The 17,445-nt window shown below is 44.9% G+C and overlaps 3 protein-coding genes and 2 non-coding genes across 5 annotated transcripts; 2 read left to right on the top strand and 3 right to left on the bottom strand.

Annotated features, from left to right (window-relative positions):
• The first annotated feature begins 174 nt into the window (after window positions 1-174).
• On the top strand, window positions 175-1,212 carry LOC108079448 (alpha-ketoglutarate-dependent dioxygenase alkB homolog 7, mitochondrial). The gene is made up of 3 exons (XM_017173782.3): window positions 175-401; window positions 457-624; window positions 682-1,212. The coding sequence occupies exons 1-3, from the start codon at window positions 180-182 to the stop codon at window positions 931-933; spliced, it is 642 nt and encodes a 213-aa protein (XP_017029271.1). The 5' UTR covers window positions 175-179; the 3' UTR covers window positions 934-1,212.
• a6 lies at window positions 1,200-3,391 on the bottom strand. Its single transcript, XM_017173781.3, has 2 exons — window positions 3,060-3,391; window positions 1,200-2,994 (listed from the first exon to the last, which is right to left on the bottom strand). The coding sequence occupies exon 2, from the start codon at window positions 2,990-2,992 to the stop codon at window positions 1,757-1,759; it is 1,236 nt and encodes a 411-aa protein (XP_017029270.1). The 5' UTR covers window positions 2,993-2,994; window positions 3,060-3,391; the 3' UTR covers window positions 1,200-1,756.
• A 6,823-nt stretch (window positions 3,392-10,214) lies between these two features.
• On the bottom strand, window positions 10,215-10,285 carry TRNAG-GCC (transfer RNA glycine (anticodon GCC)). Its single transcript has one exon. It is a non-coding gene; the product is annotated as a tRNA-Gly (tRNA).
• A 198-nt stretch (window positions 10,286-10,483) lies between these two features.
• On the top strand, window positions 10,484-10,556 carry TRNAV-AAC (transfer RNA valine (anticodon AAC)). Its single transcript has one exon. It is a non-coding gene; the product is annotated as a tRNA-Val (tRNA).
• A 3,604-nt stretch (window positions 10,557-14,160) lies between these two features.
• LOC108079356 (trypsin) lies at window positions 14,161-16,029 on the bottom strand. Its single transcript, XM_017173664.3, has 3 exons — window positions 15,649-16,029; window positions 15,320-15,590; window positions 14,161-15,248 (listed from the first exon to the last, which is right to left on the bottom strand). Exons 1-3 carry the CDS (start codon window positions 15,984-15,986, stop codon window positions 14,910-14,912), a joined length of 948 nt encoding a protein of 315 aa, XP_017029153.2. The 5' UTR covers window positions 15,987-16,029; the 3' UTR covers window positions 14,161-14,909.
• Between the last annotated feature and the right edge of the window lie 1,416 nt (window positions 16,030-17,445).

Genomic DNA, 17,445 nt, shown 5'->3' with positions numbered 1-17,445 from the left:
GTTTCCGCCCTAACTCGAAGGCGAAGCCTGGCTCTGGCGCAGGCGCTTGAGGGCCATCAATCGAGTGTGCTCCCAGACCAGCAAAAGTGGTTTAGTGGCAACTCCTGATGGGGATTCCCCTGCCTCTAGCAGTGCCTATCGAATGGTGACAATCGATAGAGGGTTAACCTGCTCCTCTGATGCAAAGCATAAACATGCTGTTCCTGGGCAAAGGACGAGGACTGCGTCGCCTCAGCTTGATGCACTTTTCCGGCCAGTGGACCTTGTTGGAGAAGCAGGAGTTTGAGGCGGATATGCGGATCATCAAGGACTTTGTCAGCGAGCATGAGGAGCTGGGCCTGATCCAGGAAATAGAGCCACATCTCAAACGTTTGCCCTACGAGTCCAGCCATTGGGATGATGTGTGTGTCCACTCCTTAATAATATAAAGTAGAATAGTATCCTTTACCTTTGCAGGCCATCCATGGTTATCGGGAGTCGGAGCGGAGAGACTGGTCCTTGGCCAACCGCAGTGTTTTGGCTAGGATCTCTGGTAGCGCCTTCAAGGGGAAGGTAATGCCCCATGTTCACATTTTGGACTTGGCTGAGGAGGGCGTCATAAAGCCGCATGTGGACAGTGTTAGGGTAAGGCTCTAGGTTGGATTGGCTATATAATCTCTCAGAATTTCCATTTTCTTGCAGTTCTGTGGTGATACCATTGCGGGTCTTAGCCTGCTCAGCGACTGTGTCATGAGGTTGGTTAAGGTTTCCGCTAAGGAGTCTGAGCGCAGGGTAGCGGATCTGCTCCTGCCACGTCGCTCGCTGTATGTAATGAGCCAGGTGGCACGTTACCAGTTCACGCATGAGGTTCTGGCCGGAGATGAATCGTGGTTTGAAAATGATCGAGTGGTAAAAAGGCGACGCCTCTCAGTCATTTGTCGCAATGAGCCCTGAGGAGGGATCCTAAGAAGGATGTTATACAGCAAATAATACTGTAACACACATGATTTGTTGTTGCAAGCTCTTGGGTTCTGAGCCAGGGAAAATGAGGAAAATTCGATTTAAAGCGGCTGTGGAAAAACGCTGGGATTGCGAATAAGAGTTATGAAAAAGTAAGAATTGATAAATAACTTTCATTTTTAAACTCTTATTTGGGATCCCTGGTAAAAAAGTTATTCAAAATATTCATTCGAAACCCAAGGCCTGTACAAATATACATATTTATATATACAAGAGCAAGTTTATTCCAATATTGGTGATCAGTTTTGTTATATAAATGTTATACAGAGGAGGGTCTGCATCCTTGCTTAATCACTCTTAATACAAGACTTAAACTAACCTACTTGTACTCGTTATAAATATTGGGGTCTTTCTGGAATTTCATTTCGAAATTTCCATAACTCTCCACATTATTTTTGCTCCTATTCTCCAAATGCTCTCTCCTATATAAATTTTACAAATTTTTGTTTTGTTTTTGCAAAGGTGAAGCCTTTCTTTCTTTCTTTCTACTTTCTTTTTGTACGTTGCGTCTCGTTCCTTTTTAAAGCTTAAAATATGAGAAAGACAGAGACAGGAAGAGGTGGGATGATAGGTAAAGAAAAAAGAAGAGTGCGTAAGAGAGAGAGAGAAAGACAGAGAGAGCGAGAGAGAGAGGGAGGGAGAAAAGTATAAGCATAACTGGGAAACAGTGGGAGTGACTAAGCTTACTTCCATATTTGCACTAGGTAAAGTCTACTTGGGGGAATGTTTACATTATGGCCACCAGTCCACCAAGGTCTCAGCCAAGCTTTCGGCGTCGCGGCAATTGCAGGACAGGTAGAGGCACCGCTGCTACGGATGACGATGTTGCCTGTGCCGCCATCACCGGCAAAGCCAAAGCCACAGGCACCGTCCGACCACCGCCGCCATATTGCAGATGCTGGACCACCGACAATTGCGGCTGCTGCTGCTTGAGCAGCTTGGCGGCCGCATGGGCCTCCGCCGCGGCCACCTTGACCGGGTGAACCAGCTCGGACTTGAATCCTCCTCCTCCTCCGTTGCCGCTGGAACCACTGCTGCTGTTGGCCTGCGGACCGCTGCTGCTCTCGCAGTCATCGTCGTCTGAGATCAGTGATATGCTGAGGTCGCTGGACAGCTTCAGCGAGATGGGCGTGGGCGGCGATGGGGCCACCAGTGGAGCCACCTTGGCCCGCAAAGCCGGCGATAGCTTCTGCAGTTGCTCCGGCAGCAGATCATGCGAGTACTCCGGCACACCGCTGGAGGCCAGACCCTCTCGCAGCTTGCTCAGCGACAGCTCGTAGATGCGATTGGCAATGACCGTGTGGACGGTGGTTTCGTCCGGCAGGGTGGCTGTTATGCCACCGCCGACATCCACTTCCAGATAACCGCTCGTATCGCCCGCCGAGTGGCTGCTGCCTCCTTCTCCGTTAGCGGGCGGCTTGTAGTGATACGAGTGCCGCATCTGCCGGGCCTGGCAGTTGGCCGTGGTGGAGCTGCGCGGCACCAGCGATACGGTGACCTCCTCCACGGTATCCGAGAGCGTTAGCGGCGCCAGTGGCGGGGGTGAGCGCGATCGCATCGAGAGCAGACGGCCCGGCGGCAACTGGTGGTCATTGTTCTCATCATCGCTGGTTATCAGGATGCTCTCGGTCGGGTTTGGGAACGATGTTTGGGCCTGACGCCTTCCCAGTCTCGGTGGACGTCGCGTGGTCAGGGCGGGGGCAGGAATCAACAGCAGGCGGCTGTGGCCGGCGGACGGGCCAGCCGCCATCTGCTCGTTGTTGTCGTCGTCCGACAGCAGGTCAATGGTCACTTCCGCTGGCAGGGCAGCGGCTCCGCGACGTTGCCGCCGGCCATCAGTCTTGGTGGCAATCGCCTGGACACGCATCTGGGCCATGCAGACACGCTGGCGTTCGCGCAGGCGTTCCATCCAGCGGCAGCGGCGCCGCTTAAGCCGCCGGTTGTCGAACAGCCGGGGCGATATGTAGAATGGCTCGGAATGTCTCTGGCTCATGTCTGCGAAGGCAGGAAGGCAGGCGGGGGTCAGATGGTGTTTAGGATGGGGCTGCCTGCCTGCTTACCGATTGTGGGTGCTGCTGCTGCTCCTGCTCTTCCAGCCCTCCCCTTCCACTTCCAGTGGCAGCGAGGCGAGTACAGTTAGTTCCCGCGGCTGCAACTTGCATAATTGCGTGGCAAGCAGGGGGCGGCGGCGGCGGCGCTGGTCTAGGCGCTGCGTTTCCCGCCGCAGGACATGTCCAGGATGCGAGCGGTGGCCTGGTTGTTAGGTTCTTTGATGCGCGACCAGCTGCTGTAGGTGCGCTTTTGTTGTATTTCTCGTTCTTGTTTTTCTTTTTTTTTTTCCCAACCGATTCTGTTTATTTTTTTGGTAGCGATGTCAGAAGTGCATCGATAGACAGGACACATCGATAGTGCGATAGCGATAGTCGATTATTAGTGAAGGGAACGGTGGTAAAAAACATGCAGAAACGGATACCTCTCGATATTATGAATGTTTATATTTATATTTAATTTAATTACTGTATCTGAATTGATTATATTTAATTATTTTGTAAGGGTATTTATTGGCTGTGATATTTATTTAGTTCTCTCTGCAAGGTGGGAGGTTAATTTTATTTATTTTTTTTAAATTTATTTCCACACATCGATAACACTTTTGCCTCGAATATCGGCCTTAGCTCTAGCCTTGGCGCGCAGTTTAAACCAGAATTTAATTCCAAACAAATAATAAATTTATATGTAAATGCATTTGCAATATTTTAATTCCTTTCCATTAATTTTAACCAAAATAAAATAAAATAAACATATAAAAACATATAAATAAATATAAATAAATATATAAAAACAAATAAATAACATAAAATAAATAAATAAAATAAAAAAACACTCAAGCTCACTTTTGGCGCCACCCACAATTTTGAGATGCACTCAATTGGCGCAGGCGCTCTGCCAGAAGTTGGTTTCCAGGAGCTTTCACTCATTAGGCCGCAGCTTTGATTACCCCGCATCCGGCGGCAAGGACTAGAAAGTCATCGGCTTCGAATGCAGGCGGTTGGCCGCGGAAGTTATTTAGTTAAAAAAATGATTTTGAACAGACTTCGTAGCGGGAATATACGCTAAATGCACTGGCAACCGATTAGGCAGCATAGTCGAACAAGCCGCTTAATTCATAATTCCAGTAGATCGTTAACTTTAAATGTTAATGCGCCTCTTTTATATACTCAACAAACAGGGAAATGCTTTACAAAAATAGTAAAAATTAATTAAAAGCAAATTTAGGCTAGAATAAATTTTTTAATATATAATATTTACTAATTTATCTATTATAATCTCAAAAACAGGGAAATGCTTTATATAAATTAATGAAAATGTAATTAAAAGCAAAACTTAGCTAGAATATTTTAAGAATATATTATTAATAATAATATAAAATTACTTTTAGTATAATTATTATTAGGATAATTTTTATATTATATTAAATATATAGATAATTTCTATATTATATTTAATATTTAGATAATTTTTATATTATTTTAAATATTTACCCTGAACTATTTTTCCCCTCTTTTAGTTTATTCAAGCTTAATTGCTTATAAATATCACAAATAATTAATTAACCAATTGTTTGGAAAACAACTAGTTTCTAATGCTTTAAGAGTTCCTGGAGGATCCCTATACCATAATCTCTTAGGTAGCTTTAAAACCCAAAGAAGCAGACCCCCAGGAGTCAGTCCAAAGTAAACTCCTTGCGGGGAAATGCGGGCCAAACGGGGCAGATCCGATTTCAGTAATTCACGCGAATGGCTCATTTCCCTAGCTAACGGAGGAGGAGGAGCAGCAGGAGCAGGAGAAGGAGCTGGTGGAACCAGTGGAGGAGCTGTTGCCCTTGTCGAAGGAGACCGCTTAGAGATAGGATGGGCTCTGGTAAGACAATAGACAGGAACCACAACAAAAATTATAGACTCGCTCTCATAGACTTGGCTCGACTGTAGCTGGCGCTTTGCTTTTGCCAGCCAGTGTGTCTCCTTGTCCTTGCCATGTCCTTTTCCTACCTCAGCTCAAGTTGGAGCTGCACCTGCACTTGGAGCAGCTCCTTTGACTCTGACTCTGACTCTGGCTGTGGCCATGTTTGTGTTTGTGTTTGTACTCGTGTGTTGTGTTTCTGGATTGCACTTTGGCCGTTTAAATCCACCGACAAAGGGTGCGGGGACGCAGCGACTATGGAGGAGCATTCAGAAGGCAGGCAGGCGCATCTTGGCGCACCACACGCAGCCGTAATCGACTCACTCCTGCTCTTGCTTCTGGTCCTACTTCTTCACCCCTCCCTCATCTTTTTCCTGCACTGCCTCTGTCTGCCGGCAAGCGTTTCCTGGCTCAGACAACGACGACCAGGAACTCCCATTACCTCCCAGTAACCCTCAGTACCTCCTAGTTTCTCCCAGTACCTCCCAATACCTCCCACTAACTCCCTTTACCCTCAAACTTCTTTCATCCTTTGCCTGTGCATTAAAATGAATTCCTTTTCCCAGGTCGGGCGCCGAAGTCGATTTGAATGAATGCACGTCCTTGGTGCTCATCCCGGTTCCCGGTTCGTGTGGGTGCCATGCCGCGCGCCTTCAAGTGTTTGCCCTTCTCCGGGACTCCAGCACAGCTCAGCTCAGGTGTTGAGTGGAGTCGAGAGTTGGCATTGTCTTCGTCCTGCCGCAGTTGTTTTGCTTTCGTAGAAGACATCCTTCCCTTGTTCTGGTCCCTTTTTCCTCTTGCCTCTCAACTCTTACTTCTTCTTTCCTACCTCATACCCTGTTCTTTTTCTTTTTTGTTCCCTTTTTTTTTATTGTGTTTTGGCATTACGCCAAATGTGTAAAGCCAACAAAATACCAAAAGATTGCACATTGCACCTGTCCTTGGAGCGGCGGCTGGCGCTTTGGTTTACTGCTCGTTGCTTCTTTGGAGCATCCTGTACCTCGCTGTTGTGCTCCCTGATGGCCAGCTCATCGATGATGATGATGATGCTGCAGCGGTTACTTTGATGATGTTTTTCGGGGGATACTCCGTCTCCGATAGATATACGTTTTCCCTAACGAAATTCATTAACTTATTAACTTGGCAAAGGCTTTTGTTAACCAGATCAAGGGGGTAAGAACACTTCTTACCAGGTTCTAAGCCTTCTTGAAGTAGCAGCAATAACAGAACACAGATCTATGGGCATTGTTATAACAATACATATATGTATAATTATTGAGCAGGCGGAAGAAAACATTCAGATCTAGCGGCTTTTCCTGTCCACACTCTCTAGCGATAGCTCCTCTTCACAGTTAAGACCCCTTCCCCCCCGAGGTCAGACTAGCGACCCATCAGCATTATTATGTATAATTATCGAGCACTGCCCCATGCTGGACATATGGCAACTACTGCTGGAGGACATCTGCTCTGCCTAAGTAGACGACGACTGGGCAAGGCACACGCACACACCTGAGCAGGTGGTGGGGAGGTCGACCCTGTATCGCTTTCGGCAGCCTCCTGCGACTCCTGCGGCGGCAACGGGAAACGGTAAGTAGAAATTTGCGTCAATAGGATTGTTAAAGAGGCTTAAGTTAAATGGGAAAACTTCCGAATCAATGAACCGCAAATTGCATGCGAAATGCCAAAACGAAAATGTCGCCGGCCTGACCAGCGAGTGTGTGTGGTGTGTGTGTGTGTGTCCTGCCTGCCTGCATGGGTGGGTGGTATGTATGTACTCGGACTCCAACTCGAGTTAACTGAAAACGTATTGAAGTCGCGACGCAAAAATGTATTTATACAGATCCTCTGGCATATGCGAGACTTAGAGTGTCCTCCTCTCCTTTTGACCACAGAGGACGTGAAGGCAGTGCAATATAAAGTATCCTTCGGCCACTTGCCAGCGCTTGTAAATTCATCCTTGCGTGCATCGAGTCTTGGGAGAGCCAGGAGATGGAGAAATATATGGCTGAATGGATGGATGGATGGATGGAAGGGTGAATGGAATGGAGTAAGTATTTCATAAATTCGGTTTGTTGTTTCGAGGCGAGGCTTAGCCTTCGTCCTTGTCCTGGCTGCAGGCAAGGACGAGGAGTAACCCCTCTCGTATATACGAATCCCAGTTAATGGCAATTTTATTTTCGCCCCGGCAACTTATCAGCAGATTCAATTTCGCGAGGAATTCGAGGACCTAGAGCGGTCTTCCCTGCGAGACTGGAGACTGAAGCTTCCTCCCACCCAAGGATCTTTCTCTCATAACTGTAGTTCCCCTTTGGCTAATCTCTGGCAGGATACGTGATTCCGTTCTGCGTGTGTGAAGACAGAGACACAGACAGAAGAGGGTAAGAGTGAGAGTGAGAGGCACTTGTCTGTGTATTATCCTTGGTAATGCATGCAAAGATGCTGCAAAGTAGCTTAATACTTTATGCTCGCAATGAAAAGCCTTTTTACGATCGCATTATGCTTGTACGTACTTATATTTCTGTAGTTATATCAGGGGAGGTCCTTGCTGGGGGAGGGGTGTGAGGTCTTTGCTGCCATCGCAACTTGTGCGGCCGTATCGCATTTTACAGCAGGGTGCATGTTAAATGTGCGACACCATGTCGTATGAGTGATATCTGCAGTACATAAACTCATAAACTATGCTGTAAATAAGTTTATTATCTTCCTTCGAATTTCCGCTTTTCCGGCAAATGCTTTAGGTTTAAATATTGGTCCAGCCAGTTCCTTTCTTTTTTCAGGGGGGAAAGTATTTACATGCGAGGGAAATATGCTCTACAGTTGGACTGCGGAGTTGGGTTTCCCGTTTCCCTTTTCCCTTTTCTTGTTTTTGCTTTGTTTGTAATTATTTTGCTGCCGCTACCGCTTCTAATTAATACAAATGGTTTGATACACAATAAAGATTTTTCAACTTGGCTCGTTACTGGCCACCTCTCCCCCAACTCCAACTTGGTGTCCTGGTTGTCCTCGCTCGTTGAGGAAAAAAGTTTTCCCATTTCGGAAAGTTTTTATTTTCTGCTGGCTGCTACTTCTGCTTGTGCTAGCTGCTTCTGCTTTCTGCTTTTGCTGGCCTGCAGTTGCACTAGCCACACACACTCCCTCTCTTGTCTTTTATCTCTTTTGTTTTTTGGGCTTTTGCTTTGGTCCTGCTCACCATCATCATCATCATCATCATTTGGCCGTCTCCTGCTTGGCTTTTGTTTTGTGCATCCTTCCAGAGGGTACTAGAAGCAATCTTGACCCACTGTACCATTACAAATGTATCCGACTTTTTATATCTGTCTCTTTTTTTTTTAACTTTAAAAGGTGAGAGATGATGTTAAAAAGCGTATAAGCCAAGAAAGAGTAAAAGAGAGAGAGAGAGAGAGAGAGAGAGAGAGAGAGAGAGAGAGAGAGAGAGAGAGAGAGAGAGAGAGAGAGAGGGAGAGAGAGAGAGAGAGAGAGAGAGAGAGAGAGAGAGAAATAGCTATCTGACAGCTGGAGTGCCCACTCAATATGATCCTTTGACAGCCGAACTGCCCATTCGATATGATCTTTCTCTTATTTAGTAACCATTCCTGCTTCAACAGTCGTCTTCTTCAACATGCATACTTTGACGGAGTGCCTACTCGATACGATCTTTTGACAGCCGAGCTGCCCACCTGCTTGAACATTGGTAAAAAGGTAAAAAATCTCAATTTAATATTTTTATTTATTTTTTAATCTTTATCATTTGAAGAAAATTTATTTTTGTACCCATATTTAAATCATTGTCAAACCAAAATTTAATATAATCCAGGGTATTCCTTTGCCTTATATTCTCCCATTTAGTATCCTGCTTCAACTGTCGTCTTCATCAACGTGCATTGTTTTTGTGTAATTTTGCAATAAACAGCAAAACAATTATAAAAAAGAACAGAGATAGAGGGAAAGAAGGAAAGCAAGAGCTGGCAGGAACAACGACAAAGCAAAGGATGTAACGTTTTGCCAAGTGGAGCGACGACACTGAAAGCTAACCACAGCCCCCTCCGAAGGAGCAACGCTAAAAACCTAGTTGAAAAGTTGCGCCTGAACCGCCTTTTCATGTTACCATTTTCCCAGTGGCAGTTTCCTTTACTAGCCTGCTGCGACCCTTTCTTCCTTCCAGTGCTGCACTCTTAAGTGTGTTCATTTACCATTTGCCAGGATGTAGGCTTGGGCTGGGGGGGCCATACTTTTGGCCTTCATTTAATATGTGAACTGGACCGAGCTCCTACAGTTAATTTGTTATTGTTAGCGATTGCTCCTCCGGCCTCCTCCTAATTGAAATATATTTGCAAAAGTTTGCGTTCAATTTGCATTAAATTCCATTTAAATGTAACTCGAAATGGAACTCGAAACTCGTAACTCCGGGGGAGGGGAAACTCATGTGTCCACCTCCCTGCCAGCTTGTGGCGATGAACCCATTTTATCCCCGGCTAAAGTGGACTCTCAACATTGGCCCAGAAATGAACTGACAGAGCTAACTCTGAGCTCTCAGCACCCCCTAAGCAGTAAGCCAACTTAATGACCACTCATTACCGCTAATTGATTTCAATTAAATCACGCCCCAAACGGCAACCGCCAAGAAGGCGGAAGGAAGTGCGGCTGATGTTGCCACAACAACTTAAACAGCAATTACAAAAATAATCAGGAAACAGTAGAGGCAACAATGGGCCAAGACGAACAAGAGGAAATGTCGGGGGGCACTAAAACAAGCTAGAAGGGATGTGTGTGGCCAGGCCTGACTGACTACTGGTTCTTTGCATAACTTTTGCCTATTTTGCTTAACTCAATAAAAGCGCCAACACTTCCAGTAGCCTCAATTCTTCCTCAGTTCCAGCCTAACGACCCATCAGCTGCTGGACAGCGGCAAAGATTTTCGGCCAAAGTTAATTACGACTCATTGGGTATGCGCCGAAAAGTTTTCTCCGACTCTGGCCATATCTCTGATGGAGCAATTAACAATGGAACTACACTTTCTAATTGGATGAAACGCTTTGCAAGTTCTCCGTTCTGCCTTATTCGTTATGCTTGGCTTAATAGCTCCGCCAGGCGGAGAGAGTTCCTTCACCAGGAGTCGTGTATTTGCGTTGAAAGGGAATATGAATAATTAAAAATAAACATAGAAGAGATGGACAAAGTGTTGTATAAGATGAAAAAAAAAAAATATATAAATAAAAACAAGAAAAAAATAATGTAATAATAAAAAAAAAATTGTTTGCATCGGCCGGGAATCGAACCCGGGCCGCCCGCGTGGCAGGCGAGCATTCTACCACTGAACCACCGATGCTCTTGTCTTCCTCTTGCCCAACAGGCTTGTAGAGCTACATGACGTCACTAGTATGGGAGCTTAGCTACTGAGAGAGCAAGAAAGCAAGCTAGAAAAAGAAAATGCGAGAGCAAAAAAGCCAAAAAGAAAGTGAGAGAGAGGGACAGCATGAGTGTGAGAGAGAGAGCTCTCTGTCATACAGCCTTGGACGATCATCTGGTTTCCGTGGTGTAGCGGTTATCACATCTGCCTAACACGCAGAAGGCCCCCGGTTCGATCCCGGGCGGAAACAGGTTGCATTTTTTATATTTAGTTTGTATTATTTAATTTTCTTTGTTATTTAATATTTTTCAAAATATTTTTCTTTGAGATAAAAACTTTAAAACTTAAGTGTCAAAATATAAGAATTAATCAATAAATAGTTTTGGGTAAAAAAAGTAATTTTCCTTATGGTTTAAAGTATAACCGAAAACAACAAATTAAATATTTTTATTAATATTTATTAATTAATTCCTTTATTTTGATACTAAAATGTTCCTTATTATATTTATTTTTTGCTAAAATAACCATTTAAATTTAATCACCAGTCTTTGAGGTAGCCAAAAACCAGCAATTAGCTTGCTAACTGAAAACAATTACTAAAACAAGCCAACAGGAACTTTAGGTGGACGATCCCTTATTTTCGGAACTTTTTCAAGTGTCTGACACGGCCTGCGCTGGCCTTGGCACATGCCTGGGAAGCAGGATGACCCTTGGGTGTGGGGGAGACTAGAAGATTCCTCCTCCAAGTCGCCGACAAGAAATTAATACAAATAGTCTGCAGTGGTCTTGGCCGTAGATTACACTTTCGCAGACAGATTCGCACTAGACGGAGGGGACTTTGGCTGGACAGACTCTGTTTGTCCACTTGGAGGACAGCCTGGAGAGCCTGGAGAGTCCATTGAGAGAGTAATTGGTACGTAGCCGTCGGATACGGTGACTCCCTGACTCCCCTGTCAGCCGCAGTTATCAGCTTGGTAAGTTTCTACAACAGGATACGAAGTTTTCTCTGAGAGGGTAGACCAGACTTGAGGTCGAAGCTTAGGGGAGCATCTAGCAAAGGGATTCAGGATTACTGGGTATTCTTTAGTCGATTAAGACGACCATAGACCGTGGACCCTCTGCGGCGGGAACTGGCTAATGCGCTTTAAGAAGCTTCCACTGCGGCTCACGGCACAGTAAATTATTTATTGGGATATTTGGCTGTTGAATCCGAAACACTTACGAGGCGCCGGAAAGTGAAAAAGTTTTAATAGAATTTCTTGTTTGATATCCCATTGCTTTGTGTTGTGCCATCATCCCCACTCAACTCAACCCCATCCCATTCCAATCCCAATCGCAATCCCTATACCAATCCCGGATCCCAATCAACTTGAATCCAGCCGCCATTCCGAGGCGTTAGTTACATTGTATCCACATCCACCGGCTTTGTTCGGTTCCTCTGGCATGTTTGTTTGTCTATTTGTAAGGTCGTTTTGTTCGCACTTAATGTTTTGTTATTATTGCCTTCGAAGTGCTGTCCCGAGTTCTTGGGTAGATGGTGGAGAGCAGAGGTGGCCAGGATACCCTAGGTCTGGGCAGACCTTATAAGATGCGTAAAGAAAGCAATTGTTAATCGTTGATCCGATATATCAAACATAATATCGATTTAAACATTGTCGTGACAACAAAATTTAAAGAGAGCCTGGAGCCCGCGTTACGCATCTTGTTACTTGTACAGTCTCTAGTACTAAACACAGGGTAACTGTGCCCAATCCAATTACATAATTAGTTCAACTAAAGCCCAGATAGTGGGTGTGCGTGTGTTGACTCTGGACTAAGTACTACCGATTCCGATTCTTTGTTTGTCAAACATTTGATTTGATTGCCCAAAAATCTGGCGCACAATCTGCGCGAACGGAAAGAGGGGCGAACCCCCGAAATATGGCGTTATAATAATTTTCATTGCGAAATTTACACATGCATAATTAATTAGTATCAAAAATTTAATACTCACACTTTGTATCTGCTTAAATATTTACACTTCGTGCCAAATTTGTATGCAAATCGCTTTGCTACAGACTGACAATAACGAGTGTGTGTGTGAGTATACATACGCACAGCCACACGCCCTTACAGCACCCATTCACACCCACACAGACACACAGGCACACGCGAAATGTCAGACAATTAAAAAAGCATACAGCACAGGGCATTCATTTATATTTTATTATTTATTATTATTTTTTAATATATATTAATAATATTAATATATATAATAATATAATTAATAATAATATTATATTATTATTTTATATATTTATATTATATAATTATTATATATTATAAATTATTAATGTTTATCATTATTTAATATTATTTATATATTATTATTCATCAATATTGTTTATATCCTATATGTTCCTAGCTTAATGACCCTGCCTGTAAGCCCGTCCAGTTTTGGGTAAACAGAATCGAAAACGGGTTGCCTGCCGCTGGCGTTCCTGTCGGCTCCCAAAGGCACCCACTCAACTCAACCCCTCCGCCGTGGCTGGGCGATTGGACCAGGGCTTTGGCCGTGGCTCTAGAAGCTGGTGGGGGAGTCTGGGATCCTGGGAGTCTGGGAACTGGCAGGGGGATTGGCAAAAGGGTCGGTTGCTGCTGGCGTTGATTGTTGTTTTTGAAAACCCTTTTGGTGTTTGCATTTAACGAACAGGGCCACAACGACAGCGGCAACAAAAACAACAATAGAGCCAATATAACAGTTGTGAGGACGATAGATCCTGGACTTGGATGGTATGCAATGGCAGGGGTTGGGAATGAATGGCCTGGACTGGGAGGGGTCGGTTGGTCGGGTCGGTCTGCCACTGGAGCTAATAAAAGGCTCGTTACAATGAAAACAAATCAAATCGCTGGCCAGGCCATCATCATCATTCGTCAGACCAAAAGCAAATCCGAGAGCGAAAATGAAACACACGGCTAACACCGCCGCCAAACAGGAAGTAGTTTGGATTTCCGGTGTCATACCAGGGAAGGAGAGAAGGTAGGTGGTAGCCAACCCCTAAATGTTCAAATTGATTACGGTGGGTGGTGTTGGGTGGTGGTGGGCAGTGTATAGTGCGCCTGGATAGTTGACCCCTTTCCCGGGGTCAGCTCAGCCTCACTTTGAAATGCCATTAAAATGTATTTACAAACGCAAATTGATACTGATTTTCGGTTTTGGTGGGTTTCAGGTTCCCCCTTTGGCCAGGACCTGGTGGTCAACGCGTTGACGTTGGAGCTTAGCCACGCCAGGAGGATTTTGCCCGGCCTGCGTGTGTCCTGTCCTCTCCGCAACTAACCGCGACTAACCGAGGATGACTTCCAGAGTGCACCTAGTCAGGGGGGGTTTCCGGAGTTGAACGACCAGGCAGGAGAAGATTAGCCCTCCCTCTAAACCCCTCTACTTAGCTTTAGTTTCCACTGGAATAAAGTCTAGTTTCTGGTAGAGATTCCTCTTGGTTGAGGATCAGGCAGCAAGAGAAATGGTGGCCGCAATCAGACAGCTCACATGCCAAGTTAAACTGCAATTATTTTCAAATGAACTTCACTTGAAAAGCAATTCCGGGCATGTGTCTAATATATGCAAACAATTTAGCCAGCTGAGCGCAGGAGCATGTCCTGGCAGAAGGACGAAAGCCGAGAGCCCAGAGCCTGGGTAAACTTCGTAAACAAGAAGCGTGACAAAATGATAAAGTGTCGACTGGCAGTGGCTAAGAAAACAACAGCAACAACTTGTTGGGTGGGCCCCAAAGGCAGGCAGGTCCTGAGCTGGCAGAGGTCCTGGCAGGCAGGGCAGGAGTCTGAAGCAAGCAGAGACCCAATGGCAAAGTGAGCAATAAACATACGCGATTAAATTCATTATGAGCACTTGAATGGCACACAATACGAATGCGAAATGACAATCCTGATTGCGTTGTATGTCCTGGGAGTCCTTGCCAGTGGTTGAGGAGCTTCATACATCAATTCCACATTGTTTTCTGGTCAGGACAGGGAGCAAGGGAGGAGTCTGGCTAGGAGCTCCTCTTGTGCCAGTCTAATGTTTGCTGTTTCCTTCTGCCATCTGCAAAGGATACTCCTTCTGCCTTTTCCTAAGGACACTTTGCCTTTACTAATTGCGTTTCCTGGCATCAAAATCAACAGTGTTTCCGCTTTGATTTCTTTTTAGTATCCATCCCGGCTTAGTCCTGCCTTCTCGGCCCATAAACTTTACCCTAATTGGTACAATCAACAGTTTGGCGAGTCCACCAAATTAACCAGGACGAATTGTGGCATAATGTCCTGTTGTGCAGGTGCAGAAGGAGGTGGAGGAGGAGGCTGATGCAGGCAGGTGTGTAGGAGCCCCGCGATAATTGCTGTCACAAACAGGGGGATCCACGAACCAACCATAAACCGTTGGCTGGCGCCTGCATGTGTGCACCGCAGCTATCCACGTACCCATGTCCCTGCTCATGTCCTGTCCGCTATTTTTCACTCAATTTTGGGTTTGTCGTCTGCAGGCTGCAGGTGAGAGGACGCCGAGTTGGAGGTTACATACGCTGCTTGACCGCTTTGACCTGTTGAATTCGCCTCCTCATCATCATCATCATCAGGCGGCCAGGAGAAGCACCATCACCAGACCCATGAGGGACACTTTCAGCCCCACGGCTGAGTTAGCTTTGATCCAATCCCGATAATGATAGACATCGGTGTATACCCCAGCCGAGGTCTTCTCCCCGCAGCCCTCGCCGTAGGACACCACGCCGACTACCATGTTGTTGCAGAAGAGCGGCCCACCGGAGTCACCCTGACAGCTATCCACCTCGCTGTCGTCGCTATTTTTGGCACAGATCATGCCATTGGAATTGAAGTTCCATAGGTTCTCACATATGGAGTTGGGCAGGATTTGGACATCGCCATTGATGGCCTCATCGGCACTGGGACCGAACTGGATGGAGCAAGGATAAAAAAAGGATAAACAAATGATAAGCAAAGGACAAGCAAGTCGCGATCTCTCACCTGTATAACCGTGCCCCAGCCCACAACGGTGCAGGCTAGACCTGCGCTGGGTGACTTGTCGTTCAGGGACATAATGGCGGCATGTTCGTTGGTGGTGATCTCCTCCTTGAGCAGGATCAGGCCAATGTCATGCCGCAAGCGGCCGCTTCTGTACTTTGGATGAGGTAAAATCTGTCTGACCCGCAATTCCTGAGTGGAGGGTGCCTGCTCGAGCCTCTTGGGAGTGCCGGCATAAACCATAAGCTTTCGGGCCTGGTAAAGGCTGCCCCTACTGCGAGCGGAAAGGTGAGACACTGGCGGTGGATTTCCAGATTTCCCATATGTCTTACCTGCTGTACATGCAGTGTGCTGCCGTCAGGATGGCCCGAGTGCTGATGATGGTGCCCCCGCAAATGTGGTTTGTCCCAAAGTACTCCTTAGCAGCGCCCACGCGCACCGATACCGCGTACTTGACCAGTTCGTTGGTTGCCGGCCTATAGCCGCCCGTCACCAGATAGTGGAAATCGGAGGCACTGGTACCGTTGTCATCCTCGAACTTTCGGCGATGGCTTAGCTGGGCGAAGAAGAAGTTGGTGCCTTGGACCAGGTATGGCGCAATGCGGTGAAAAAATAGCAAAAAGCATGCAATGAATTTTGAGAATCTCATTTTTCGAATTTTAAATGTCATTACAGAAAAATATATATATTATATAAATAAATAAGGGTTGTGTTGTGGAGTTATGACACAAAATTGGAGTTTTAGAAATTAAAAAAAAAATAATAATAAAATTTTTATTTAGTTTTCCTTATTTCTATTCTATTTGATAACTGATTTAAATGTGATAAAAAAGTATAAATGAATGATAAAATATATAGAAAGTACCTATATCTAATTTAAATACCAATTTTTTCGAAAAGAAGAACCTTTGACAGTAGTTTAGAAGGGATATAAACATATACATATACATATATTTTGGTGAGCTGTAATATAAACCTATATACATATACATTTTTGTGAGGCCAACAAAAAAACGTCCGGTCAAAGGACACTGGCAGTGGCCAAGGCTGATAGCTATTACAGCGATCCGATAAGCTAATGAAAAACTCGTCTTCATAAATAACTTGCATGCGTGAAGGGTCGAATGGGGGAGTGTGCGGGGTGTGTGTGTGCGGGGTGTGCGTGGTGAGTGCGGGTGTAAAGCAACAGGAAGCATTTATTTATACCCACTGCAGCTAGCCCACATACACACTCACCTCCTCCTACACCCTCGTAAGTAGTTGGTTGTTTCATGTCACTTAAGGCGGCGCTGCCTTTGGCCTGCCCTGGATTCCCGGCATGCCAGGCACTCGACGACGTCCTGGAAGCCTGTGGGGTGGAGGAGGAATGGGGGTGAAGTGAAGAAGGTGTTGGCCGGGGTCGTTATCATTAATTTGCAGCCTGCTTTTTGCAATAATTTACAAGATATTTTCTTTTTGCCAGCAAAGTCCCTGAAGGAAGGAGCAAGAAGCAAAAGGAGCTCGTGGTCTTGCCTGCCTTTAGCCTGCTTTTTAAGTTGAGTTGTCATTTTGCCCCGCTTACTAGAGACAAAATTGTAAGGAAAAAAAATAAGAGTAAAAAAAAAATTAAAGAAAAAATCGAAAGAAAAAGGAAATGTTGGCCATATATTTCAGGCTGAAGAAAGCAACTCTTTACCGTCCATCACCAAGCCTGATAATGGGGGGAGGAGGTGCCTAGCCACAGTTAAAGCCCAGCAATTAGCAGGAATCTAGGACTATCTACACTGATAAAAAAATCTTCTCTCAAGATTTTTTGAATTTTGAAAAAAAATTATATTAATATAAGATCAAAAACTATAAAAATTTTATTTTAGATTTCGATTTAAGATTTTCCACATTCTTAAAAAAATCTTTAATTAATATCAAATATTCTAAAAATAATACGAAATAATAATAAACCAATACGCAAAAAAACGTTTAATTTCAAGAAATGAAAATCTTAAATTAGAATTTTTGTTATACTTAAAATTCCAGAAGAATAAAATCTTAATATAAAAAAAAAATAAACTAGATTTAAAATTTTTCCCAAAATTTTTAAATTAAACATTTTTTTATTTAATTTATATTTAAATTTTTTTTTTACTTAATCG

The sequence above is a fragment of the Drosophila kikkawai genome, chromosome X, assembly GCF_030179895.1.
Source record: "Drosophila kikkawai strain 14028-0561.14 chromosome X, DkikHiC1v2, whole genome shotgun sequence".
Classification (NCBI taxonomy): domain Eukaryota; kingdom Metazoa; phylum Arthropoda; class Insecta; order Diptera; family Drosophilidae; genus Drosophila; species Drosophila kikkawai.
This window is presented reverse-complemented; position numbering and strand designations above follow the sequence as displayed.